The sequence below is a fragment of the Sturnira hondurensis genome, unplaced genomic scaffold, assembly GCF_014824575.4.
Source record: "Sturnira hondurensis isolate 20B ecotype Veracruz unplaced genomic scaffold, ASM1482457v3 Scaffold0006693, whole genome shotgun sequence".
NCBI classification, from domain to species: domain Eukaryota; kingdom Metazoa; phylum Chordata; class Mammalia; order Chiroptera; family Phyllostomidae; genus Sturnira; species Sturnira hondurensis.
Genome location: NW_028079324.1, coordinates 969843 through 997184, shown reverse-complemented (window position 1 = coordinate 997184; position 27342 = coordinate 969843). Strand labels below are relative to the sequence as shown.

Sequence of the window (27342 nt, the reverse complement as noted above, 5' to 3'; positions counted from 1 at the left end):
AGGCAAATTCAATCATTGTCCCGAGAAGTTTTGAGAGATGAAAAAGTAATGAAGTTGTTTTCATTTGGCAAAACACTTTATTTCTTCTGTAGCAGCTCTCACAAAGAGGCTTGGGAGCTAGAAGGTATATTAAGGCCTCGGTTAATTTCCCTTTTAAAAGATATAAGGCAGATGTAGACGTGATTGTGTGAATAGGGTTTCTTAGGTTCAACACTTGAAAATTCGCTGGGCAGAACAGTGCAATTTCGTATTAGAATTCTTGCCCAGGGAAAATACAAGGATAATTATTCTTTGGAACATTGACAGAGAACAAGCTATTTCGGGAGAAATTATCTTGATTGTAAAGACCAAGGTGTCCTTAAAGTTACCAAACCCTAAGAATTGAGCATAACCTTCGATAAGAGAAAAAACGCTTTTTCCAGTGACTCATGTTTACAAACTTATTTATAACTTGCCAAAGTATATAATTTTAGAAAAATACCATTAAACACAACGGTTTCTGTACCCGGAGCCATACCTCATTTATTTGGAGGTTGCATGGACATCATTATAAACCACATGGAGCATGGCCAAGGATCAGGAAAGGAGGGGAACAAAGGGCCACCAGATGATGGACATTGACTTCATAAAGTTTAGCCCTGGCTGGTGTAGCTCAGTGGATTGAGCACGGGCCTGAGAACCACACGATCGTGGTTCAATTCCCAGTCAGGGCACATGCCTGGGTTGCAGGCCAGTTCCTGGTTCCTGGCAGGGGACGAATGAGAGGCAACCGTACATTGACATTTCTCTCTCTCCTTCCCTTCCCCTCTAAGATAAATACATAAAATCTTAAAAAAAAAAAGTTTGTGAAGCCCAAAGCTTGCCAAAAGTTCTTAAGGTGAGGACTAGTCAGGTCCTTTTTTGAAGATTAAAAAAAAATCACTTCTGATTTTAGAGGTTGTTCTAATAAACTGCATTGTTTTATTTTTCTGCCCCTAGTAGATTAAGAGCCAAGAGGAAGAGGAAAAAGAATAAATGACCAAAACATGAAATAATAGAATTGCCCTAGCCTGGAAGAGAGGGCAGAAAAAGGGGGCCTCTTTATAAGTCTGTAGGGACACTTAGCTTTGAGAAACAGCATAGCACAGGGCAGGACAAATGAGAGAATGATCGAGAGAGAGATTATTTATGGTTATTACTATTTATTTATTTATTAAATATTTTATTTATCTTTAGAGGGGAAGGGAAGGAGAAAGGGAGAGGAATATCAATGTATGGTTACCTCTCGTGCGTCCTCTGCCGGGAACCGGGAACTGGCCTGCAACCCAGGCATGTGCCCTGACTGGGAATCAAACCGCGATCGTGTGGTTCGCAGGCCCGTGCTCAATCCACTGAGCTACACCAGCCAGGGCATGGTTATTACTATTTATTTGATTTAATTTATACAGAGCATAGATAATTGAATTATTTTAACAGTGTATTCACAAATAAAATTATGTTAAAAATCATTATTCTCTCATCTACTAAATGTAAGTGTTTAACCCATAATAGTGTATGGCACATTAGCTTTCTAATCAGAAAATACTGCTACCAGCTGCTTTTCATATGTGTAGCTATCTGTCTTCACCCTGTGTGCATATGGGTATAACTGTATGCACATATGAACTTATGTGTCTTATTGTTCTAAACATTTGCATACATACGTTTCCTTTGTAAAATAGATACTTTACCTTAGAAGATGCCCGCTAAGCTCCTCAAGATGTTACTTTTAGTAGTTTAATATCCATCTACCAATAGTTCCAGAATATCTATTTTGTGACTTCCTTTTCTTATAGGCATAGCAAATACTCGTGACTATTTAAAAGGAGAATCGAATTGGGGGTAATTATCAAAATCATATTATTTGGAACTAAGTTATATAGTTTTGTAAATGGCATTTTATGATATTTCAAGGTCCCTAGTGCCTCTTCAGATTCAGAGCATTTCAATAAAGATAGTTGCATTTGACAGGCCAAAGAAATGGGAAAACTTCTGAGCTTAACAAAAACAACTCTGAATGCACTGGGAGCGTTAAAGTGGTCATTTCAAAATCGCCAAACAAAGTAGATGTCTGCCATGTTGCTGATTGCTTAAACCTTAACTAAATCTCTGCTTCGGTTTGAGTATTTTTCCGCGACATTTTTCACATGTTCGTTTTGGGTCCACATTATATTCAATACATGCATGTGTGTATATGTGTGTTCATGTTCACATGTGAGCATGTTAAAAAGTTCTTATGTATTCCCAAACAGATACATTGGGATATTGGATTATTAAGAAATATATATACTGGCCCTGGCTGGTGTAGCTCAGTGGATTGAGCACGGGCCTGCGAACCAGACAATCGCGGTTCGATTCCCAGTCAGGGCACATGCCTGGGTTGCAGGCCAGTTCCCTGCAGGGGATGCACGAGAAGCAACCATACATTGATATTTCCCTCCTCTCTCCTTCCCTTCCCCTCTAAAGATAAATAAATAAAATTAAAAAAAAGAAAGAAATATATATACTGGATCTGGACATTCAAAGTTTTACATGGAGAATTTGGCAAGCGTCAGCATGGATTCGAAAGACTGCTGGAGCACGTCTCCTCAGATGTTTCAATTTGCTACCAGGCATCCTCCATGAAGGGGCTCAAATCAGTATCTTCTAAAGTGACCTGCATAAAAATGCCCCAAAATCGTTGTTTCTTTCTTTGTTCACACGTAATGAGTTACAGTAACATCTGAGAGGCAACTGAAGAGCAAAGATATGTATGTGTAATGGCATTTAGCTAGTGCATATTCAATTGGAAAAATACGACATCGTTAAATAAATGAGAAATACCTTTTAAGACTATACCAATGAACATTACATTACGAAATGAAGCAAAGAGTTGTGCTTGAATTCTGGGAATTCCATACTGGACATTATATTGCTGCTGTAGGTCCCAGCAATTCTAGCCAAATATGTATTTTTAAAATTACCCTTTTAAGCTGATAGTTTTTCCATTAATTTATTCCACACAAATGTTTTTGATAACCTACTCTATGCCAGATGCTGTGTATGCATGAGTCTTTGCTGTGTTTATTTTGCATTGTAAGGTAGCTAGGGTGTATAACCTTGTTTATTAAATCATCATGTTACTGGACACGTGATTTCTTACAAGGTAGACGGTCTGTGTCGGTGCTTATGTGCTGGCGCTCACTCTGAGGGGATCCAAAGCTCTTTCCTTTTGCTTCTTTCCTAACCATACTTAGTGACTAGAATTCTACCCTGTCACTAATTTATGTGAATTCATTGAGAAATCCTTATTAAAATGCAGATATTTTCCCGTGAAGGATAACCCTCTAAACCACTATAAGCCATTAACATGTTATTGAGATTCAGTTTATCAGTTTAATTAGACAGTAACCAAGCTTGGCCCTAAGGAATTGGGTAGATGGGGTAATGTGGACAGGAAGGATGAACGTGAGGCAGCTCAGTGAGCCAGTGTAGCCAGAACCTTTATACAGGATGCTACGCATCCCCTGCCTCTTGGAAGGAGGCCATAGTTAAATACTGGCAAATCCAGCTCCCCTGCAAAGCTCTTTCACGGACGGCCTGCCCTGCTCCACGAATTCATTCTAATTTTCAAAAATGAATCATGGGACTGTAAGGGAGGCGTGCCTGCAGTCTTTGACTCTGATTATTTTATGTCTTCCCTGTGTTTTATTCTTTTGAAGCAAAAGGTAGATTATAAGTTACTACAGTTTGTTGACCAATGAATGGCATTCAAAGGTTGAGCTCTTTTTTGTTTCAGAGCTTGACATAGGTCATTTTCTAGATGGTTCGGTGTGGGGGTGGGGCATACCTAGAGCAAACACTATGCCACTGCTATTTTCTCCATGTAAGATCACAGCCAACACATTTAGACTCATTAGGCTGATTATTCAAGGTCTTTTGACCGGCGACTTAAGAGCACATGAGGCCGAGTACTGTCACGGCTCCCGTACTGCCTTGTCATTTGGAATGTCCAAACAGTGGACAGGAAGACTGAGCTCATCCCCGTCTCACGTGTGTTGTAATCTTGTCTTTTGTATACTTTGTTATTTGAGTCTTTTTTCTCTCTTTCGGTTAACACAGTATTTTTTTCCTGCCAAATTTGCATATTTAACTGGCCTCTTAGGCTTAAAATTTCTAGAAATGATCAGGGACAAATAAATAAAAATAGGTCAACTGTCTTCACTGTAGTAATCTCTAGAAGGAAGCGTAATTGTCTTTCTCTGAATACTTTTGTGACTAGCTCTACCTCCATAAGAAAACTGAATTCTCCCCCATTTCCATGTCACTCACGAGCCATCAGAACCCACATAAATCCTATAGTCCCATTTAGGATTTGCATGCCATTGTACTATTACTTTTAAAAAATCTGCCCTGGCTGATGTAGCTCAGTGGATTGAGCACGGGCCTGCGAACCAGACAATTGTGGTTTGATTCCCAGTCAGGGCACATGCCTGGGTTGCAGGCCAGTTCCCAGCAGGGGATTCACAAGAGGCAACCACATATTGATATTTCTCTCCTTCTCTCCTTCCCTTCCTCTCTAAAGAGAAATAAATAAAATCTTAAAAAATAAATAAATAAAATAAAATAAATCTATAATATTTGCCCTGGCTGGTGTAGCTCAGTGGATTGCCCACTAAGCAGCAAATCAAAGGGTCACTGGTTCGATTCCCAGTCAGTGCACATGCCTGGGTTGCAGGCCAGGTCCCCGGTGGGGGGGCACATGAGAGGCAACCACACATGGATGTTTCTCTCCCTCTCTTTCTCCTTCCCTGCTCCTCTCTCTAAAAATAAATAAATAAAATCTTTTAAAAAATCTATACTATTTAAGAATGTCCTTTTGAGAAAAGATAATCAGATTTAAAAGATTTCTAAAGTTAAAAGATTTTCATAGGATAGCTCATGCCAAGTCACTAATAAATAATCTGGATTTATTTTTAAGGTTTGGAACATCTTTCACTTGATTGACATTAACAGAATTTTAAAAGGCTCTATCACTGTATTACTTTTGTCCAGATTTTCATCCATTTTTCATTAGTTAGACTTTGAAGGCATTGACATATCTCCTATATACCATATTTATACTAGATCTATAGGATATTTTAAAGGAATGTATTAAAATAATGTGGCAGCCAGCACATTTTGCATCTGCAGCTTCTTTGACCTCATAACTCATAAATGTACCAGGAGCCACCCATTTGAAACTTATATTGAGGAGAGAAGACTTGCCTAAATCATAGGGGAAGTTGTTTAAATCATGATGTTCTAACAACGTAGGCATAAGGCACCACTTATTTCAAAACAGCATTGCCTTCATCTCATGCAGTCATGTAGCCCCTCAAAAAGCCAATTTTAAGTAACCAAAGTGTGTATGTGTATTATTTTTTGTATACATATATACAAAAAGAATGTGATCACTCAAGTTTCAGAGAAACCAACGTTCTTTTTTAAAACCTGATGAGTGATATCTAGGCTTGCTTCCATAGCTCGGAATCTCAAAACTGTTTCTAGCTCAACTTTAGCCGTGGCAAATCATAGTTTCCTTCCCTAATGATCCTTTCAGCATCGCTCAAGCTTTTCATTTCTTAATAAAAACAGGGTCTTTGGGACTTTCTTCCACATCTCTTGATTTTCATTCCCAGAAAATGAGGAGAGTGTATTCTTCTGGGTACATGTCATTAGAAAGGACTATGAACAGAGAGAAATAAAATGAATTGGTATGGCTAGAGCCCTTACTTGCTAATGATGCATGAATATCTATGATGATAAAAGGTGGCGAAGAACATTAACAAAAGCAAGTTGATTTTCAAAAGGTTAGACAGGATTTGTACACATCAGAATTCAGGATATAATTATTCAAGGCAGAGTTAATGAAATTCAAATAAAAAATGCAAAAATCTGAATATGAGTTACATGGATTTTGTATAAAGAAGAGAATATGAATGTGGTACTTCCAATTATACTGATTTTTACGTAACTGTCTGAAATTTCTATTAAAGTCATTCAGTGGATGTAGTTGACTCATTATGGAGCTGCGTGGCTGTCAAAGGCAGGATTTATTTTAAGGAGTAGATGGTAAACTAGATCTCCAAATCTCTGACTCTCTTGATTAAAATTTTACTAGTTTCCCATAGAGGAAGATTATAGTACATCTCTCTATGTAAAACTCTATTGCGTACAATACATTTGTATATAAAATCAATGAGACCTTTATAATAAATGAGAATATTCAAAATTTATAAAACTGGGTTTTCCAGAAAATGACGTGACATTTTCTCAATTTTGTCCAAGAGTTATTTTGAGGTATTTCTGTTTTGCCATAAAAGTTCACAGGATTTGCCCTGGTTGGCATAGCTCAGTGGATTGAGCGCGGGCCTGCGAACTAGAGGATTGTGGTTCGATTCCCATTAGGGCACATGCCTGGGTTGCAGGCCAGTTCCCAGCAGGGGACTCACGAGAGGCAACCATACACTGATATTTTCTCTCCCTCTCTCCTTCCCTTCCCCTCTAAAGATAAATAAGTAAAATGTTTTTTAAAAAGTTCACAGGATTTTTTTCCTGTAATAGGTACCACTTAACTCTCCCCATCTATGACGATGGGGCACTGTGTGTCAGGATGCCAGGAGACACGACGTCCTCCACCAGATCAGTCTTCATTATATGTTTTAAACATGTGATATTAGCCTCTTAGAATGGAACTTAGAAAATACATCTGAGTCCATGCCCACAGGTAATTGTAACCAGAAGGCATTTAGGAATGAGAGACATTTAATGACATTTATTTTGCACAAGAACAAACAGAGAGAAGCTTGCTTATTTACCAGTAGTTTAGGGTTGCAAATATTGCCATTTTTTAATCATTCAGCTCTTTTCTAAAGGGATAGAATGTACCTCTCTATTTGTTTGATTGCTTTCTGCAACCATAACACTTTTAATATGTCTGATTGAGTTGGAGAACCTCATCGTGCCACGTCTGAGCGTGGGGTGAATAGGATGAGTGGGATGCGGCACAGTTTGTGCACTTCTTTCCGTGGAGTGATAGCAACTGCTCTAAGACTTATGTATGATAGTGCTCCAAAATAATCACACTATGCTTATTAATAGAGCATGCCCTAGCTGCAGCATGATGGCTAGTGATTCTTTGGAGGCTATTATAATCAGATCCATAAGGACTTCATCTTCAAAGCAAAAGGAACCCAAAATTGGTGCCTAGAACCAGATACAAAATGACCAATTATTTGGAAAATTCCACGTTTCAATAGATGCCAGCACATTCTCCCAAAAGAGATTTCCATTCAAATATAGGCAAAAATATGTTTTCTCTGAAGGTGCTGAGGAATATTTCATCCGAGGAAAAGAAGTACATGAATCGATATGTAATCAAAGAATCCACGACAGACACACACTGTCAGGTAGTGAAAGGGTCAGTAAATGAGGAGCCAGAGTACAGTGGGCGCTGGCCCTTAAAGCCCTGGGTTAGGCCTGAAGCTGATGTTACATCCTTCTGAGACACAGAACTCCCGTCTTCGAACCTATATGGTGAAAGTTAATTACTGTTTAAATAAACACCACTTTTCCGTTCAACTTTACGGAAAATAAAAAACAACCCACAAACATTAAAGAATTACAGATTTGGGTTTGAAGTTGTATTTTAGGGAATGAAATCCAAGGCAGTAGTCAAATGCGTATTTCAGTGCCTATTTTCATGACTGTAATAAATGGCTCAATGAAGTTGCTTGCTATTTGTAATTCATACTTACTATACATATGGCCCCGACAGGAATTTAAGACAGCTGAGAGTGCCCCAAATGTAGGTAATGAAGATCTAGGAAACTACATGTCAAAAGAGATACTGACAGGAGATATACAGATCTCAGAGTCATTTTCTTTTTAAGAGAAAAGGGTGACAGGATATCAAGACCTTTTGCAAATCTCAGTAATTTTTAAAAATGAGACTCAGATGATTTCCTAATATTGTGAAAATACGGGTCATTGCAAAACAACTCTTTTGGGTTAAACAAAACTACATGCACACGGTATACATACATACATACATATATACAATAGAGAAACTCTGTCCGTAATAACAAAACCACTGTTATATAGCAACTTACACATACAACATGCATTCAATTACAGAGAAAGGTAATTGTACCATTTAATAAAAATTGTAGAGAAAATATCTTGTTTCCAGTAGTATAGGACTATCCCTCTGGAATTGTAGCAACCGATGCAAATAAGAAAGACAAATTTATTAACTTGGAAATTTTTATTAAGAACAATAGTCAGCAGTCTATTGGGATGTACAAAAGTCACAGTAAAATTTGCTCCACTTGTGTTGTTGACTCTACTGGTTATTGTTAGGCCGAATGTGTCACTGAAAATGGCAAATTCAAATAGCCTGCTAGTTTATTTTTCTCTTTAACTGGTGAAATGGTTGATTTGAAATGAAGAGATTGAGAATTTGGATTTAAAAATCTACGGCTAAGTCTATGAAGTATCCTCATCAAATTGTAGCCTCAAAGTCTAATATTATTTTCAATGAAAAATTAGAAGTGCATGCAGATTATCATTCCATTTAATTATGAAGGAATATATGTCAGGTATTTGGTTATGATATGCACATTAAACTGAACTTTGTAAAAGGTATCATTACATCATTGAAGCTAATTTGTGTAATGCTAGGAATTTGCAGTGCTGTAAGTAGATGAGACATCTAAATTAGAAGTATGTCATTTTTGTATTATGTAAGAATGGAGTATGAGAATGTACTCCTGGATGTGAGAAATATAAAAGGATGCATAAATGGACCGGCTGATAATTGCACTCATCTTGCATGGCTTCAGTCTGGGATCCTTACACTCCATTTAATTACATGACTGCCAGGGTGAGGATAGTCTTGTCATAAAGGCTGGGCAGTAATAAATAGCTGTGTTAGCACGCCTGTCAGTAGAACTCCACCAGAACCTGCCGAACCCCTCAACTGATCCCATCAACAGGCAGGGGGCAGGGGGTCGATTCAAAGCAAAGTTACTAGGAAACTAATTTCAATTACAAGAGCTTTGCTGCTTATACGGAGTGGGGGGAAAGTAGGTTTAGAGCTGTTCATATGGAAGAGAATACAATGATAAATAGATGATAATATAGGAATAGCCTCTGTGTCACGTATTCAGCACTGTAAGCCTACTTTTGCCGCCCCCCATACTGCAGATAGAAGAGAGCAGAGGCCATCTCTCTTTTTGAATTTGCATGCCTCATAGAATCCATTCTTGCTATTATAAGGAATAAAGAGCCTTGGCTGGTGTAGCTCAGTGGATTGAGCGCAGGCTGCGAACCAGAGGGTCGCCGGTTCGATTCCCAGTCAGGGCACACGCCTGGGTTGCAGGCCAAAACCCCAGTGGGGGCCACATAAGAGGCAACCACACATGGATGTTTCTCTCCCTCTCTTTCTCCCTCCTTTCCCCTCTCTCTAAAAGTAAATAAGTAGAAAGTTTTAAAAATATTTTTTAAAAAAGGAATAAGGAAAGAGGTACTACTGGCCAGGTCCGAAGGGACTCTGAGCTCCAAGGGCCCATCACATGTAGCCCTTGAATGCCAGGTAGGAAAGTACAGGTACAGGAGGAGAGTCTGCGGCTCCCCTAGGTGTTCGGGATTTCTGGAGTTCTTATTACAATATGAATTCCCCCCTCAGTCGTAATCACCTAGTGCCTAAATTAGCAGCTTAACTTCCTAAGAAACTAGCATCAAACAGACCACCTGATGTCCAGAATTTGGAGGAGAGGGTTGCTTAACACTAGAGTACATACCAGCCAAGAACACTTTGCCCCTCTTGTATTCAATACCTCAATCAAGATGAAGGGTAGCCATGACTGGTGTGGTTCAGTGGATTGAGTGCTGGTCTGCAAACCAAAGGGTCACAGGTTCGATTCCAAGTCAGGGCACATGCCTGGGTTGAGGGCTAGGTCCCCAGTAGGGGGTGCTCTAGAGAAAACCATGCATTGATGTTTCTCTCCCTTTCTTTTCCCCTCCCTTCCCCTTCTCTCTAAAAATAAATAAATAAAACCTGTTTTTTAAAAAGATTAGGGGGAAAGTTCCTTTCATATGAATACCACAGATGTAGACACCCTCATCCTACCCCACACCAAGTTTTTAAGGAATCTTAAATTTACATTTTATAAAGCAGTTTTTAAAATGATCCTTTTCTCAGGGTAAAACTATGCTTCTCATGGCCTTAAGGCTCTTGGTCTTTCCTTCTTATATTCATGGTACTAATGTGTATGTATCTCTTAATATAAAAGGTCCTAACACTTTTGGAAGGAGAGGGTATATAAACAATAACCTTTTTACTAGACTTATCGTGCATTTTTATCCACTTTCAGCCCTCTGTCAGCTATAATCTGGAATCTATATAAACTCAGGAGAGGTCTTTTCATTATTACGAAGCTAAAAGAATTGTCCTTTTGTATATTTATACCAGCACACGGTCCGTGAAGAGTCGGTGAAGGTGATGACTGAGGACATGCCTTTGGAAATTTCTTATGTGCCTTCTACTTATCTGACTGAGATCACTCATGTCTCTCAAGCTCTGTCCGAAGTGGAACAACTTCTTAATGCTCCTGACCTCTGTGCTAAAGACTGCGAAGATCTCTTTAAACAGGAGGAGTCTCTGAAGGTAAAAGCAAAGCACTTTCATTTAGATTTTACCAGGTGATCACACCGATAGGCGGCGGTAGCAGCACAATTGACTTAAATGTGCAAAGTGAAGGCATTTTGCCTTACACATGGAATTCTTAAGACACTTTTCAGATGGTTAGCTTTTGAAATCTGGGATGGAAAGAGAAACTTAAATTCAAAGAGGTATGTCTTCGTATTTCATGTTGAGGCTTGGCATACATTCATTCAATGCAGAAAGAATGCATGAAAAAATGAGCTTTGATAGTTGAACAGTTTATTCCCAGCTGATACCTTATGTTCCTGTCTTTTCTTATATAAGGGGAAATTAGATAAGGTTTTAGAGTATATTTATTGTATACTGTTTTATGTTTATATTTTCTGCTTATACTTCCATATGCAATTTCAAATTAGTGTCAGTATCAAGACCACATTATATGAAATCTAATTGACTAGAAAGGAAGAAAAATATTTTGTTTCATAAAAGTACCAGGCAGAGGCCACCAACCAGATCCACCTTTTCTCAAAGCACCGACTACAAGTTATGAATTCCAAAGTAAGGCGAAACATGATAAGGAAATAGGCTTTGGGTTTTAGAGGGAAGTATCTGAAGATAGATGAATGTAGCATCAAGGAAATGTCCATAATAATGTGTGTCTCAAGGTAATTTTTGTGATCATGCCTTTTACACTCAAAATGAAATATTACAGTGTAGCCAGAGCTTGGTATTTTCTTTCTTTTTTTTTAATCTTTTTTTTTTTTATTTAACTCTTGTTCAAGTACAGTTTTCTTTCTTGTATTCCCAGCTCTGCCCTCCCCCAGTGCTCCCCACCTCCCTCCCATCTCTGTCCCCCACCTTAGTTATTGTCCATGTGCTTGGTATTTTCTAATGCAAATAGCATACAATTATAAACAAGATAAGTTTGCTCTCAGCAGCGTCTATTAGCCAGAGTGTTTTTACAGTTTAAATGACTTTTTTGAAAGCCCATGCCACATCACACATTTATCCGCATACGTCTGCAAATAGATAAAGCTCTTTGTTTGTTTTGGAGATCAGAGTTGCACCATCGGAGTGACTTGAGTTTCATATCTTACATTATATCAACTAAAACGATAAACGTACACACTGAAGTACAATGAGAGAGGCAGAACTCCCTGGAACCACTCCATCCATTTTATTATCAGGCTATCTCTTATTCTCTTTGAAGTAACAGTCAAATGGCTGATGAGTACAGTGGAGGAAAGAAACCCTATCAGTTGATACAGGAGGCATGCCAGCTCTCCTGGCATTATTCACAGGAACTGATTTCTCATGACAGCACAGTTTGTGAGTCCGTCATTGCCATTCAACATGTAAATCATGGCTAATGAGCTAATATTCATTCTTTTCCATGTTCATGGACATATGGGTCAAGAGAGCAGCAACCCTAAACCGATTCAGTTGCCAACGGGATATCTTTGTTTTCATACATTTTAACGCAGCGCACTCAGAATGATGGGCCTCTGGCTACACTCATAGTGAATCATTTGGTCTTCCAGCTATATTTAATAATATTGTAGCTGACACCGATTGTGGTGATATTGATGACTGTGGTTGGTGAAAAGCAACTGCAGGTTTAATTTAACTGGATAATTGAACCCTCATTAGATGTAGTTTGGGGCATGATTCCATCTCATTGCCAACACATCTCCTGCAGCAGGCAAATGGGCTTCCTACCTTTGCGAGCTTTTTGAAAGGGGATAGTTTTGATCTCAGTCTTTCAATGAATATGTATTTCCTCTTAAAGGCATTCATCTTTGTCATTATCTTGTAGTAAAAATAGAAAAGGAATGCATAAATTGTACAGCTGCTGGTTGGGAAGGTTTGAAATTAAATTGTGGTTGATTTTATTCCTGACAGATTTGCATGAATCAAATTATAGACCTGTAGTAGCTATTGCTGTTGTTTAACATGCATATTTCTGGCAAGTGCAATACAACACAAAAATAATGCGTGATAAGTTAAAATAATTCCTTTCTGGGTAGAATATAATTAATACAACACGTGATTTTCATACATGTGTTGAATTGGGAAGCTCCCCAATCATTTTGACAAGGACTAAGCAGATGAATACCTATTCACATATGGAAGTCTGCATTCCATAGCTAGTACATTAACTAGCTCAGGCACAACTAGTAATGAATGGGGAACACATGCCTAAGTAATATTTATTCTTTTTTAAAAAGATTTTTTATTTATTTATTTTTAGAGAGAGGGGAAGGGAGGGAGAAAGAGAGGGAGAGAAACATCGATGTGTGGCTGCCTCTCTTGCGCCCCCTACTGGGGACCTGGCCTGCAACCCAGGCATGGGCCCTGACTGGGAATTGAACCAGAGACCCTTTGGTTCACAGGCTGCCACTCAATCCACTGAGCCACACCAGCTGGGGCTAAGTAATATTTATTCTTACATAAAAGCCAATATTGGCATTGTGAAGCGGTTGATTGTGATTATTTATATGAAAAGGTTAATAACATTGGTTACATAGTTGATATTTGAACCTGCCTGGGTTTCGGGCCAGGTCCCCAGTAGGAGACGGGTGAGAGGCAGCCACACATGAATGTTTCTCTCCCAATTTCTCCCTGCTTTCCCCTCTCCAAAAGTAAATAAATAAAATATTTATTTAAAAAAAAGATGAAACACTTAATGAAAACCAGACTGCACAGAGCCAGAGTAAGGGCGAATAGGACTACTGTGGGGCAGGAGTCCTTGGGATGGCAGGGGTCGTGACCGTGACTGTGAATAGTGTGGAAAGACATTGGAGCAAAGGTTGCAAGAAGGGAAGGGAGTCAACCTTGCTTTCTGGGCATCGTAAATACCCAGTGTGAAGGCCCCTGTGTCGGGAGCATGCCTAACTTGATCAGTGCACAGCAGAAAATCCACGGAGGCTGGAGCACAGCGAGCTGGGGAGGGTGGCAGGGCATGAGTCCAAAGGGGCTGTGGAGGTCCGGATTGTGGAGGACCTGGGGGACCATGGTAGAGACCACCTTTCACTTGGAGCGAGATAGAAGCCATTGTAGGTTTTAAGAGGAGATGAGTGCCACGATGTGATTTATGCCCCGGTTGCAAGGAGAATAGTGGGGGATCGAGAGCGAAATAAGCACAGCTGGAAGAGAGATGCGGGTGGCGTGGACTGGGGTGGTAAAGAGAGAGTTTTAGATTCTGGAAATGCTTTGAAAGTGCAGCCAGTGGATTTCTTTGTTTATTCAACCAGCAACTTGAGCGTGGCTGTATGAAGACCCATTCTTAGCAGATTTGGGGGGCGTGAATGTTAGGGTGTCCTGCGAATTTGGCAGAGGGTCCCTTGAGGGATGCGAGATTTATTCTCACTGATATTTTGTGCCTTCCGTACTCCAGTCTTGCCTTGAAAGGGGTGAAGCATTGGTCCTGGAAGTCTTATCACCATGATCAAAGTGGTCTCTCTCCTTTAGAGTGTGTTTCATTGCATTGAAGCACATGTTTAATAACGCCGATCACGTGAGTGGGGACAAGACTAAGGCCATGTGCAAACCGATTGTTTTTCCAGTCTGATATTAGGGGAATAAGATCATGGAAGAAGGTGCTATATGTACAAATCTGAAGAAAAATAAAAGAGTAACTCTCTGGACACATCGTAGTACAGGGGCATGTAAGATAAAGGGTTAGATTTTTCACCAATTTAATATCTCTACAAAGGGATATTGTGGTTATTCTAAATTAAATAATTATGGATCACATGAAATGTCAAAGCAGATTTTGATCACAAATGCTTTTTAAATTCCACATAAATTTTCTAATAGAATAGTTTGGTACACAGAAAAATAGGAATGTTAGCAATGTATTATCATACTGTAAGAAGTGATCTTCTGGATTATATAGAACATTCTGAATAATGTAATCATTTACTGATTTCTCTAAGGAAACATTCAAGTTTCTCAACCAACACATTTATTCAGTTATAAATGTAATTCCTTTCTTCAACTGTTTTTATGATTTGGGGATTTATTGGTTTAATTTGCTATTTACACGTGTGAATTACTTTATCAATCTTAATCTGTTCACTGAAATGTAAATCCTACTTAAGTCATTTCTGTAGTGCTTCATTTTTCATTTCTTTTACAGTGAAGAGATTATAGATATTTACTGCATTATAGTCATGCCCAGTTCATATTTGTCTGTGCTTTGGTACCGTCTTCCTTTGTATTTAATCCATGTCTCTGTTTCATAGGAAATTACTCATTGTTTCTCTCTGCCGTTATTTTATCAGGCCCAGCAGTTGTCCTACCTACTCTGAGTCCCGTGTTGCAGTTTACTGCCATCTCTGCTAAAACGTACTTTAAAAAGATCTCCTCGCTCCCCCTTCCATTCTCCCAGCCAGACCATTTTGATAATCCCAGTTCTATAAATTTCGGAAGTCAGACACGTGCCCAGTAACACTTACAGCCTAGGAGACCTGTAGAAATTTTGCGGTCACGGTGATGTTGGCGGGGCGGCTCTCCTTGTCTTCATGAACTAGTCAAGGCTGTCTTTAACAATTATGCTGTCATTATCTTTGACATATATATCTGGGACATATAATTACAGATGTTCTTTATTCAAAGACAACACATCCTCCCATGGAGAATGTTTCGGCCAAAATAAATAGTTGTGTTTAGGGAGTGTTTCTCACATGTGCACCATAAGCCGTGAAGAAAAAATCTAAAGGGCAAGTTACCAGAGAGCCACTAAAAATAACTTTAAAAACTTCTTTAGAAGCTCAGAAAAATCTAATTAATAAGTACTTTAATGCCTTTTGATTGAACCCTCTCCCCAATTCGATCTGTCATTAATGTACTGCCTGGGAGCCGGATGGGACATAAAGAGGATGAGAATTAGATTTTTATAGGGTGTTGCCTTCATCTGTCAGATAAAGACAAATTCCAGAGTGTGACAATGACCTAGAGTTTGAGTCTTTGGAACTCCAACTTCGCGTTTTCAATGTTAAGATCGATCTATCCCTCACTGGCTGTTGTCACAGCAGCTACTAATAGGCTGCTATAATTCTCTTTTCTTAGAAATGAAAGTGGTGTGCCTTTCTGTTCACCAAGTTACAATGGGTCTCAAGGCATTTTTGTTAACTAAAACTCCTTCAAGTCCCAAATGTGGAAGCAATACTGCAGGGTTGTCTGAAAAATGCATGCACTTGCATTTAAGTGTGTGTATGGCCATTTCACTGTAGCGCTGCATTTGTTAAAATGGTGATGCTCAGTCGGTAGCAGCAGAAGATAAGATTTCCCCATTTGCAGTAGTTTGTAAATGAGTCTTCCAAGCCTTCTGACCTGTCCTCTGTGGACACCGGCGTCCATCCTACATAGGATCGGTAGGAAGACAAAAGCAGTATCGTGTCTGTCTTGTTCACTGCTGTATCTACAACTCCCAGAACAGTGGCCAACACTGAGCGGGCCCCCGGTGTACAGCAGTTAAATGAATGGCAGTCCGCTAAATCCACATACAGACTCTGCAGTCAAAGAGAACACAGTCGTGTTAATCTTCCGGCAGTCCCCAAGCCGAAAAAGAGGAAACCAAAATAGCCTCTTTTGACATTATATTGAGTGAAATCATTCCGATGCGTGAATTCTAACAATCTACGCACAGACACCAGCATGGCGACATGTGGTCTAGGGTTGTGTCTACTGAATTTTCAACCAGCCATCTATGAAAGTGTATGGCAGGAAACCCACATATAATGAAAATGTTAGTGACATCTTTCCCAGTGACTGAGCTTGCATTTTGTGGTTATGACAAGTAGTAGGCTCGAGAGGTGGGCAAAGCACAGGATTTGAACCTGAAAGACTTTGATTTAGATGCTGAATCTGACTTTTAGTGTTTGTGCCCTTTGTCAAGTCACATAATATGCCCAAGTTCCAGCTTTTTATGACTTTGAAATTAGATCAGTGATAAAATACTTGTGCCCGCCTACTCAGTGTAGTACTGTGAAGAGAGACTGAGATTACATGGGATTGTATAAATTTTAAGATTTTTTTAAAACTCACATTCCTGCATCAAATATTCAACATCTCAAAAATTATAATTCATTAAATGTCCATGCAAATAATCCTAAAAACAAATTGCCTTTAAGAATGTGGTAAACCTCATAAAATTGCATATGGATATGTACAAAACTTTAACTAAAATGTTAACAATAGCATAAAATATACATAAAGCTATTTCCAGATTTAGCAAATAGCCTAAAGGTAAAAAGAAAAGTTTAAAGTAAAAAAAGAAAATGCACACCCATTAAAAAAAAGTTTGCTTTTCACAAAAACATCTGTTGGAGAATCTTATATATTTTCAATTAGCTTCTTTTACTGTATTTCCAAAGCTCCATATTACTTACTCGGGGTAAAATTTTCTGTTCTTCTATTGATTTTAAGCCCTAAATAAAGAAATCAGTTTCGAATATTTTTTTCAGGTGCAGGAATGCAAACTCTGAATTGTTTCAAGGTTCCATGCACTGTGGCTTATTACCAGGAATAGGATGCTGTTTCCCAGTTTATCTGATTGGTTTTGTCACTGTTGTTCGGAGTTTGGTTTTAAATGAGATATGTTGAATTACGTGTTTTCTAGTTTTGTTTCAGTATTTAAAATTCTGTGTTCCAAGTTCAGAACTGTGTCTTAAAATATGTAAAAGCACTGAAGCTCTAAGTGAAGAATTGTTTAATCGGTAATGTTTTTTTTCTTTTTCTTCTCATAGTTTGAGATTTGTTTTTGTTATTTGTTTTGCTGTGTTTCTTTTGACATTTAGAAAAGCCAGTCCGCATTCATTTTCCTGCTTAAATTGGTTAATTAATGGACATGTTAATACTATAGTAACATTCATTTGAACATAATGGATTTATATTGTGTAGGTCAAAATATTCAAATATTGGCAGTTGCATATAGTTCAATATAATACAGTGACTTTTATTCAAGTCCTCTTATTTTTGAGTCCTAATGAATATCATTAAATATTTGAGGAAAAAAATCTAGAACTTTGTATTGTAAATCACATATAATTAATTGACCCCAACTACTTCCGATTCCCAAATTTAATTTGCCAAACCTTAGGCAAAACATATTTATTTTATTTTATTTATTTATTTTTAGAGAGAGGAAGGGAGGAGGAAAGAGAGGGAGAGAAACATCAATGTGTGGTTGCCTCTGTCACACACCCCTTACTGGGGACCTGGCTCTCAACCCAGACATGTGCCCTAACTGGGAATTGAACCGGCAGCCCTTTGGTTCTCAGGCCAGCACTCATGCCACCAAGCCACACCAGCCACGGCCCTTAGCAAAAGATTAAAGAATGCTCTCATCATGAAGGAAACCCATGGGACTTCCAAAAAAGTAGGGAAATCAGGTGGAGTGTTAGAGTCTTACTCCTGTATCACAGGTTGCAAACACAAGGCCCGTGGGCCGAATCCGGCCCTCCACCTCGTTTTATCCAACCAGGCACCTTGTTTCTACCCAGCGGCAGCACTGAGCTCCTGGCCCCTAGTTAAGGAGTAGTTCCATGTATACAGTCCTAAAGTTACATTGGGCCCTTTGAAAGCAACTGCGAGGCTGATGTGGCCCCCAGTGAAAATGAGTTTGACACCTATATCATGGTTTTTGTTTTGTTTTTCTCAAATTCATGCATTTAGGTTTAGAACAATTATATGAAGCAGTTGTTTTGCTTTTCTATCCCTCAGGTAAAACACATGATGACAAATATGCACTCCCAACATCAGCAGCAGTAATCATTTCTAAAATGGGAAAATATGACCAAATATATTCCCCATTTTTCCAAGACTGTGTACTGTCATCTGTATTAATTTGCACAGATTGAATTGCATTCTGTCTTGTAGAGTAGTTATTTATGAACTTGCTTGATCACTCATCATAGATTTTCAGTCTTTATCAAAATAATACGGGGCTCATGATTGCATATTTTAATAGAAAAAGGACTTTCCAGTGAAACTAAGGGGGAAAAGAAACTCTTCTGCCCACATTTTTAATTTCATTCCTTAGCAGTAATCAGATTTTTAGGTTTCCCTGTATTTTCCCCATAAAACTTACTTGCCCATCCTCTGCTCAGTTGCGTAAGACTTACAAGTATGTCCTAGTTCTAAAAAACTTGGAAGCATTGAACGTCGTATGTCTAATTTTTAATGAACAGAAAAGCATTTGCTTTGACACGACTCTGTTCCTGTGTGCAGGAGCCAATTTTTCTATCAAGATTTTCTGTACAATGATTTAGACATTGTGCACAACTCAACTCAAAATGTAACTCTCACCAACTGCCTTGTGAAATCATTTTCAGCTTAGTCGGCGCTGATGGACCAGAACTGTTTGGGAGAAACACTCCGAGCAGTGGAGTGCAGCTTTGCATTGTTTTTTTGTTGTTGTTCTTGTTGATGTTCTGTGCCATTTGGGAAAGGTGCACAGACAGACCGTATTTTGCTGTGTGTAATGCACACTTCTTTTGCCCAGATTTTTTTGAGGGAAACATAAGGATGCACATTGTACATGGGTATAATGATTATATACCACGGGTGTAAGAATGAGCATAAGAATCCTGTGTATAATGCACACAGAAACATGGGGACACATTATACGCGGCAAAATATGGTACCTCTGAATGAAGGACTTTGTCTATTGATAGGTATCGGAGGTACTGAGAGGAAATCACAGAGGAGGAAATCATGGAGAAACTTAGGCGGGAAATGCAGGGGACTGTCATTCCTCTCTTTACTCTAACAGTTAAATGACCAGTAAAATGGAATAAACGGGGAAGTAGCTGAATGGCTCCCAACACCCATGGGGGCCTGAAGGATTATCTCAATGGATCAAGAAAAATGTATTAATAAGGTTCAGTGATTCCGTGCACATCAGATTTGCATAAGCAAGTTAAGGTTCAGAGATTCAACTTAATTTTCCACTTCAAATCAACAAATACTTATTAATGCCGTGCTCAACACTCTAAAAGAAATACAAGACGTGATCCTTGCACTTTGGTAATTTGTAATATTAATCGAGAACACATTTCATAGTTATACAAACAAGTTCAAAAGTAGTGCAGGTCGGGAAGACATAATAGAGCCAAAATACATAGCGTAAGACATGAGCGTAACTGAATTCACAAAGAGGAGAAGGCAATGCAGAAAGCAGAAATGGAGGGTAATTTCATAAAGCAGAAAGTCCTTGAGTATTTGTGCTTTGAATATAATTGGAATTTGGACAATACTAATAGCTACGACTTATTTATCACGTGCCAGGACATGTTCTAAATTTGTTACTGGTGGTAACTCCTGGTAATCACAATACCCCTATGAAGAAAGCACTATTGCTAAACTTGTATTTCCAATTACCCAAGCTGAAGATGGTGGTTTGAATCAGAGAAGCAGTGAGGCCAAATTCTGAGTAATTCTAGCCCTGGCTGGTGTGGCTTAGTGGACTGAGCACTGGCTTGCAAACCAAAGAGTCACTGGTTTCAATCCCAGCTAGGTCTCATGCCTGGGTTGCAGGCCAGGTCCCCAGTAGGGGGCGTGCGAGAGAGGCAATCACACATTAATGTTTCTCTCCCTCTCTTTCTCCCTCCGTTCCCTTCTCTCTGAAAAATAAAGAAAGAAAGAAAGAATCTGTAAAAAATAAAAATAATTTTTTAAAAATTTTGACTAATTCTAAAGGTAGAGCCCATAGGATTTTGTGACCAATTGCATGTGTGTTGGCAGAGAGAGGATTCAAGGATAACACTAAAGATTTTAACGTGACTGGCTAGAAGGATAGAGCTGCCATTAACTATACAATGTGGAAAACTGCAGAAAGACCAGGTTAGGGTTATAAGGTTTGCGTCAGTTTATTTTTGACGTATTAAGTTTAAGGTGCTTATGGGACATTCAAGTAGACATCAAAGACAGTTAATATATGTCAGAGGTCAGGAAAGAATCTCAATTAGAGATATAAATTTAGGAATCACCAGGCGTAATCTCTAGGTTCTTCTTCTACACTTGGTCACAAACTATGGGTCTTTTCCGATGTCCCTTTCCCAGTCCTCTTTCCTCTAACCCCGCCTCTGTAGGCAACCCTAGCTGCTCCGTGACCTAAATATCACCTTGTCCCAAATGGATCTTATTGATGGAGGCGGCAAACAGAATAAGCAAGATGTCAAGATACTATTATAGATTCCTTGCCGATAGTGCCCAGAAGAGGGGGCAGCCAGCAGCTGTAGAGATGGAGACATTTCATGACTAAGTCTGCTTAAGGCCTCAGCAAAGTCTTTGTGGGCTAAGAAAACTAGGATGACTTTGTCTTTCTGGCTCATTATTATATTCCCAGTTCATGGAAGGTGTTCGGTGCATGGTAGGTTCTCAACAGGTGCTTGTTGAGGTCGTGAAGACAGAGAAGGAGAAACCTGAGACACAGTAGAACTAGGTAAGATTAGGGAGGCACGGCTATGCTAAACAGCACTGAAGGCTGCAGAGCAGGGAGAAGATTCGGTGAAGAAGCTGTTAATGAAGCCATAGGTAGAAATTTCCTTCGGGAAGTAAATATGGTAAAAAAAAAAAAAGGAAGTGATTTACAGGTGTTGAGAGCCATCTGCTCACATAAGTCATTTTGAGGAATGAAAACCGAGGAATCACTAGAAAGCAATGTTATAGTTTTTTGTTGTTGTTGTTGATGTTGTTTTTTAATGAAGTTCAATCTACTTCAAACCAGAGTCTCAGTGAAATATGGAAGTCACTTTTAGGGGGAAATACGCTAAGCAATCAATTTGACATCATCTTAGATTTTAGCTTCTGTTTTTATGTCTTTGAAATTATATTGTCTGAATTTTAAGATAATTCTTTTTTCCACACTGAGACATTTTTTGCGAAGGGAGCATTGGCAAAATGTGAAGTCAATATTTTGTAAATAATTCTTAAGTATTTTATTGCAAACTTTAAGGTAGAAGATTCAAGTTCAGATTAATGATCTGATTCATATCCTACAGTCAACATATTATTTAAAATCCTACCATGGTAAGAGGTTTTTTTTTTTTTAAAGAAACTTTTTTTTTAAAGATTTTATTTATTTATCTTAGAGGGGAAGGGAAGAAGAGAGAGAGAGAGAGAGAGAAATATCAGTGTATGGTTGCCTCTCGTGCGTCCCCTGCTGGGGACTGGACACTGGCCTGCAACCCAGGCATGTGCCCTGACTGGGAACCGAACTGCGATTGTGTGGTTCACAGGCCCATGCTCAATCCACTGAGCTACACCAGTCAGGGCCATGGTAAGAGTTTTAAACTCACGAAAGTGCATTGAGCTTGCTTCTTTGGTATGAAACAGAACTAAGGATGCCTGTAAATGATAGACATCCTGATTTTTTAAAAAATTGTGTGAATTGCTAGCAACCGCTGAATCGAATTTTATGTTTTCTTGTTGTGAGATCCCCATTTATTTTCATGACTACAGAGAAGGTACAAAAGAAATAACGCCGGGGCTTTTTGTAACAAAGCACGTAGCTGAAGGTAAGAAATGCCATTGAAATTCAAGAAGTTCTCCTTTAAGTTTCTTTTAGAAGTAATTAACAGGAAGTTCCATTCATCTGAGACATCACTATCCCCGCTTTGTACATGCCAGTGCTGTGCAATTTCTACCGTATTTAATTTGACATTCGTACAAGTGGGTTTACCACTCAGGTGGGCAAAGGCGTGCTCTGGAATGAAACATTCTGACATCCAGGGAGTGGTTGTCACTTTACATTAAATGGGAAAAAAACCTAAACCTCAGAAACCCATCTGTTATGATAGAGAACATAGCATAGTTAAATTGAGAGTTACTCGAGACCCTTATGTCAACACGATGAGTTGGCAAATTGGCCCCTTGTTTGGTTTCCTAGATAAATTAATTGTCTGTAGTATCCAGTTTCTCTTTTTAGCCCATCGAAGGCACTTACTACACAAGATTTGAGTAAACGAACTACTTTTAGTTTCATATTATTCGTTTCATGAATCCCTTTAAAAACATTCTCTTCTTACAGGGAGACCCATGTTTGCAAATCGTATTTATCTCAAAGCTGAGGCCCACATTTTTGCCTGTGTTATCCACGAGTTCTTATTTGAACAGCAAGCTTTTCAACTAGAACTGTGAATTAAAACATCATAGTTCATGGTCTTCTGTTTGTCTTTATTTTACGTATCCGGCCTTCCTCTTTCAGTTGGGAGAGTGACTTCACTATCTAATTTTTCTCTGCTAACAGTGTGTAAAGAAGGGCCTCATTTAATGTATTTGATTTTGTGGATCGGAGTTGCAAGGATGCTATTTGGTAATGTGAAGGACTCAGATTCTATAAACCCCTGTACAAATGCCTTTCAGAAATTAAAATTTCCTCTTGCAGGATGTGTGGGTAACAAGTAGACAGCTTATAGAATGGAAGGGGTGTTGGGGAAGTCAATTCATTGGGCACGTCAAAATTAGGAATGCCGTGGACTAAAAGTTGGCACTTTGTCATTTTCCCATCGGATTATCAGGTAAGATAAGGAACTCTTCAGGGACAGAGATGGAAATAGTATATTCTATAGTGATCCTAGGGGTTTTTTTAATCACTATGGCAACTACAGGGACTATGGTTTCATTTTTAGAGGGTCAGAAACTGTAAAGATCACTTATTTCTAGACACACTAAAATAGGAAAAAGCTATAAAAGATCTCATGTCTGACTTTAAACTATGGAAGCTGCTACAGAATTGTCTTTGGTGCATAGCCCATTTTTCTGTGTGCAGTGCCGCAGGGAAAGGAGTATGTGTAGGGACTTTAAAAAAGGTTTCCTGGACCCCAGCCAGTTTTGACAGCCTTCTCTGAGAAGGCACCGAGGAGGTATTATCTAGATATCCCGGGAGTATGCTATCCCCTGACCCAATTTGTGTTTTTTGCTTTTTTCACCTAAAATAGAAAGTTTTCTTGCCTTTACAACATGCTGCTCAGCATTACTAAAATGGTTCATGACTCCATTCTTTTTTTTTTGAAGATTTGTTTATTTATTTTCAGAGAGGGGGGAAGGGAGGGAGAAAGAGAGGGAGAGAAGCATCAATGTGTGGTTGCCTTTTGTACATTCCCTGCTGGGGACCTGGCCTGCAACCCAGGCACGTGCCTCGACTGGGAATCTGGGAATTGAACCCGCGGCCCTTTGGTTCCCAGTCCCGCACTCAAACCATTGAGCCACACCAGCCAGGACCATTACTTTATTCTTAGTTCTTGTACCACTTTCCGGAAAACTGAGATCCTTGTAGAGATTTCAGGTTAAAATCAGGAAGCTTGCCCTGGCTGGTGTAGCTCAGTGGATTGAGTGTGGGCCTGCAAACCAGCCGATCGCCAGTTCAATTCACAGTCAGGGCACATGCCTGGGTTGCAGGCCAGTTCCCAGCAAGGAACCCACAAGAGGCAACCATACATTGATATTTCTCTTCTTCTCTCCTTCCCTTCCCCTCTAAAGATAAATAAATAAAATCTTTAAAAAAAATCAGGAAGCTTTGCAAGCTCACATCCTCAGAGGAAGAATGTGTGTGTGTGTGTGTGTGTGTGTGTGTGTGCGCGCACCATGCCACACCACTTCACACCAAAGCCCTAAATACATGACTTTTATTCTTGTGGGGAAGGTCCTCCTTTCCTCCTCTTGAATTTTACTCCCATGTGATGTTACAGCCATTCATTTGCAGTGTTTGGGCTCACGAAATACAGCCAAATGTGGCTGGTCGTTGGCATGTGAATTTAAGTCATTAGCCCATCCATCCGTAAGCCGGCTGCTCGGCATCACGTGGAGCATTTGTCCGACGTCTGGGTCTTTGCCCTTGGGCCGGCAGCCGCACAGAGATGGAATCCACATCTCACACCAGCATCAGGAGTTGCCCCAGGGCAACTGCTGGTGCAGCGAGGCTGCCCGGGTCAGCTGAGCTAACAGGCACTTTGTGGAGAAGCCATGTTGGTCATGATCAAACCACGTTCGTATAATAGCCCGAAATATTCCATCCAGGCCTCCAGGCTCAGAGCCAGTCAGAAGATGGTCATGAAATTTTTCCAGATGAATAAAAAATATATATGGAAGTTGTGCTTGGCTAGCATATGCCAGGTCCATTCTATCTTCTTTGAAATTATGTTTTCAATTACAGTTCATATTCAGCATTATTTTGTATTAGTTCCAGGTATGCAGCATGGTGGTTAGACAATCATATACCCTACCAAGTGGTCCCTCAGATATTTCCAGTACCCACTGGGCACCAGACATAGTTATTACAATATCACTGTCTTCCCTATGCTGTGCTTTCCATCCCCGTGACTGTTCTGTAATGAGCAATCTGTACTTGGGGACCCCTTCACCCTTTTTGCTCACTCCCCCAGCGCCCTCCCGTCTGACAGCCATCTGTCTGTTCTCTGTATCTATAGGTCTGTTTCTGTTTGGTTTGTTCATTTGCATTGTTCTGTAAATTCCCCATTTTATCTTTCTTTTTAAAAAGTTTCTGTTGTATTACCAGTTTTGTTTCTATTAGTAGTAAACCTTTCTTCAATAAAGATGTGTCTTACTTATGTCAACCAAAAGGAACCACAATGTCGCTATTTTCAATTTTGTAGTGAAAGAAGGTCGCAATGGAAGACAGTCTGCTCTCTCCAGATTTATGCTTTCTTTTTGTTTCATTTTTTTATTGTTGTTCAAGTACAATTGTCTTTGTTTACCCCCCACCACTCCAGCCGTCTCACCCACCCCCTCCTCCCACCCTCAGTCCTCCCCCCCTTTGGCTTTGTCCATGAGTCCTTTATACGTGTTCCTTGATGGCCCTTCCCCTTCTTTCCCCCGTTATCCCCTCCCACCTCTGCGCTGGTTACTGTCATTTTGTTCTTGATTTCGTCTCTGGTTCTATTTTGCTTGCTTATGTTGTTGATTAGCTTCCACTTATATTTTCACGCTTTCCAAATGCTGAAACTGCTCTTCATAAGATCGCTGCCGACCTCCTAAATTCCCAAAGTTGATTTTTCCCTCCTTTTCTAGCGACCAGTCCCTCCCTCCTTCCTGTTCTTTCATCTTCCCTTGGTTTTGAATCCCTTTACCCTTAGGGTTCTCTCTCTTGGTCTCATGAGAATTACTTTTTGTGCATGCTTATCTATTTTCTCCGCCTCTGCTTTTGACAGAGGTTTATTCTCAGGCAGCCTTTTGTCTTACTCTTTTCACTCTAAAGAGCAATTTGACCTTCTCTTGTGCAATTAGCAACATCTGAATCCCAGTGACTCACAGTTCTGTATGTAGCACGGGTAGAAGGCAGTGTTAACCTGCCTTCCCCCAGATCGGTACTCTCACAGGACGTTTCTGTGTTGGCATGCCCTCCAGTCTCTCCTATGGTAATGCTTGCCCTGTCAGATCACTACTCCTACAATGGAGTTCAATTTCATTACTGAACAAAAATCATAAAGCCTTCCAATCACAAGGTGTGCATGGACTGGAAGAGAACACCTTGGGATTTTATAAACAGCTTCTCTCTCTCTGAAATTCATTCGCATACTGCTTCACCATTGCATCATACCCCTTTTTGTAGCTAATTGGAAAGACATGGGAACACAGCTGCTTTTTTCCTGTTCAAGTTCCCAGTGTAGGCATTGCCTTTTACTCCTTACAACTGACATCTATGTTCTCCCCTGTTTCTATAGCTCAGCTCTCCACCAAAGCCAGTCTCCATGCACCACAGTCAGAAGTCTTAGGAGGAGGCAGGAACATGCCCCCAAATCTCCCCTTAATCTGTCTACTGTTGCCTAGTCTGACCTGCGGAGTCTACTTCAGAGCCTGCCTTCTAGAAAGCTGCAGGCTCAGCAATAGCCACTTCCTGTGCAGCCTTGTCTCCATCTCATACATGGTGAAAACCCTCCCCAACTGTGCCTGAAAGTTGGCAAAAAAAGATCCCTTTTGTTGGCGTTTGGCGAGTCTTTATATCTATATTTATTTATCCTGGCAGGGAACAGGAGAGGTCTGAATTAGAGAACATGTTATTAATTGTTCAGTAGCATCTTTGTGCCCATTCCCAAGCCCCAGATCCCCATAGGAAAATGCAATGAGAACCAGATGTTTACTGTGCAGGGTGGTGGTATAGGAGAGAAAATCCCAAATGATGAACATCAGAGCTTATATAAGGAAGCCTGTGTGTGTGTGTGTGTGTGTGTGTGTGAGAGAGAGAGAGAGGGAGAACAGGAGGGAGGGAGGGAGGGAGGAAGGGAGGGAGGGAGGGAAGGAGGATGAACCAACATTTGCTCTGGAATGTAAACAAATCATGTCCACGGAGAGTGGAAGGTAGAGTTCTGTTATTCTTGGAGTGTAATTTAGAATGTAAGCAAAGTGCTCCAGAAAGATAAGTTTTTAAGCCTTTCTGGAGCAATGCACTAGTCTGACCTTGAAGATATGTTTGCTATTCAGTTAGCCTTTAGCGCAGTTTTCAACACCCTTTGCTCAGAAAGCCCAGGCCATGCAGAAATGTGCAGATGTGTGTGGCCCAACGGTAGCCTCAGTTTCATTCTTCGCCAAATCTGATGTCAGTTGCCTATTGGATATGTAGCGTCTGAGACCCCAGAGGTTTCTCAGTGTCATTATGTCCCAAACTGAACTCG

General features: G+C 39.8%; 1 protein-coding gene across 1 annotated transcript in view; it reads left to right on the top strand.

Moving 5' to 3' along the window:
• DMD (dystrophin) overlaps positions 1-27342 on the top strand; it is a 1607686-nt gene that overhangs the window by 648096 nt on the left and 932248 nt on the right. Inside the window, exon 41 of the mRNA XM_037050278.1 lies at positions 10514-10708. Within this exon, the coding sequence (XP_036906173.1) occupies positions 10514-10708 (195 nt within the window). The remainder of the gene's footprint in view (positions 1-10513; positions 10709-27342) is intronic.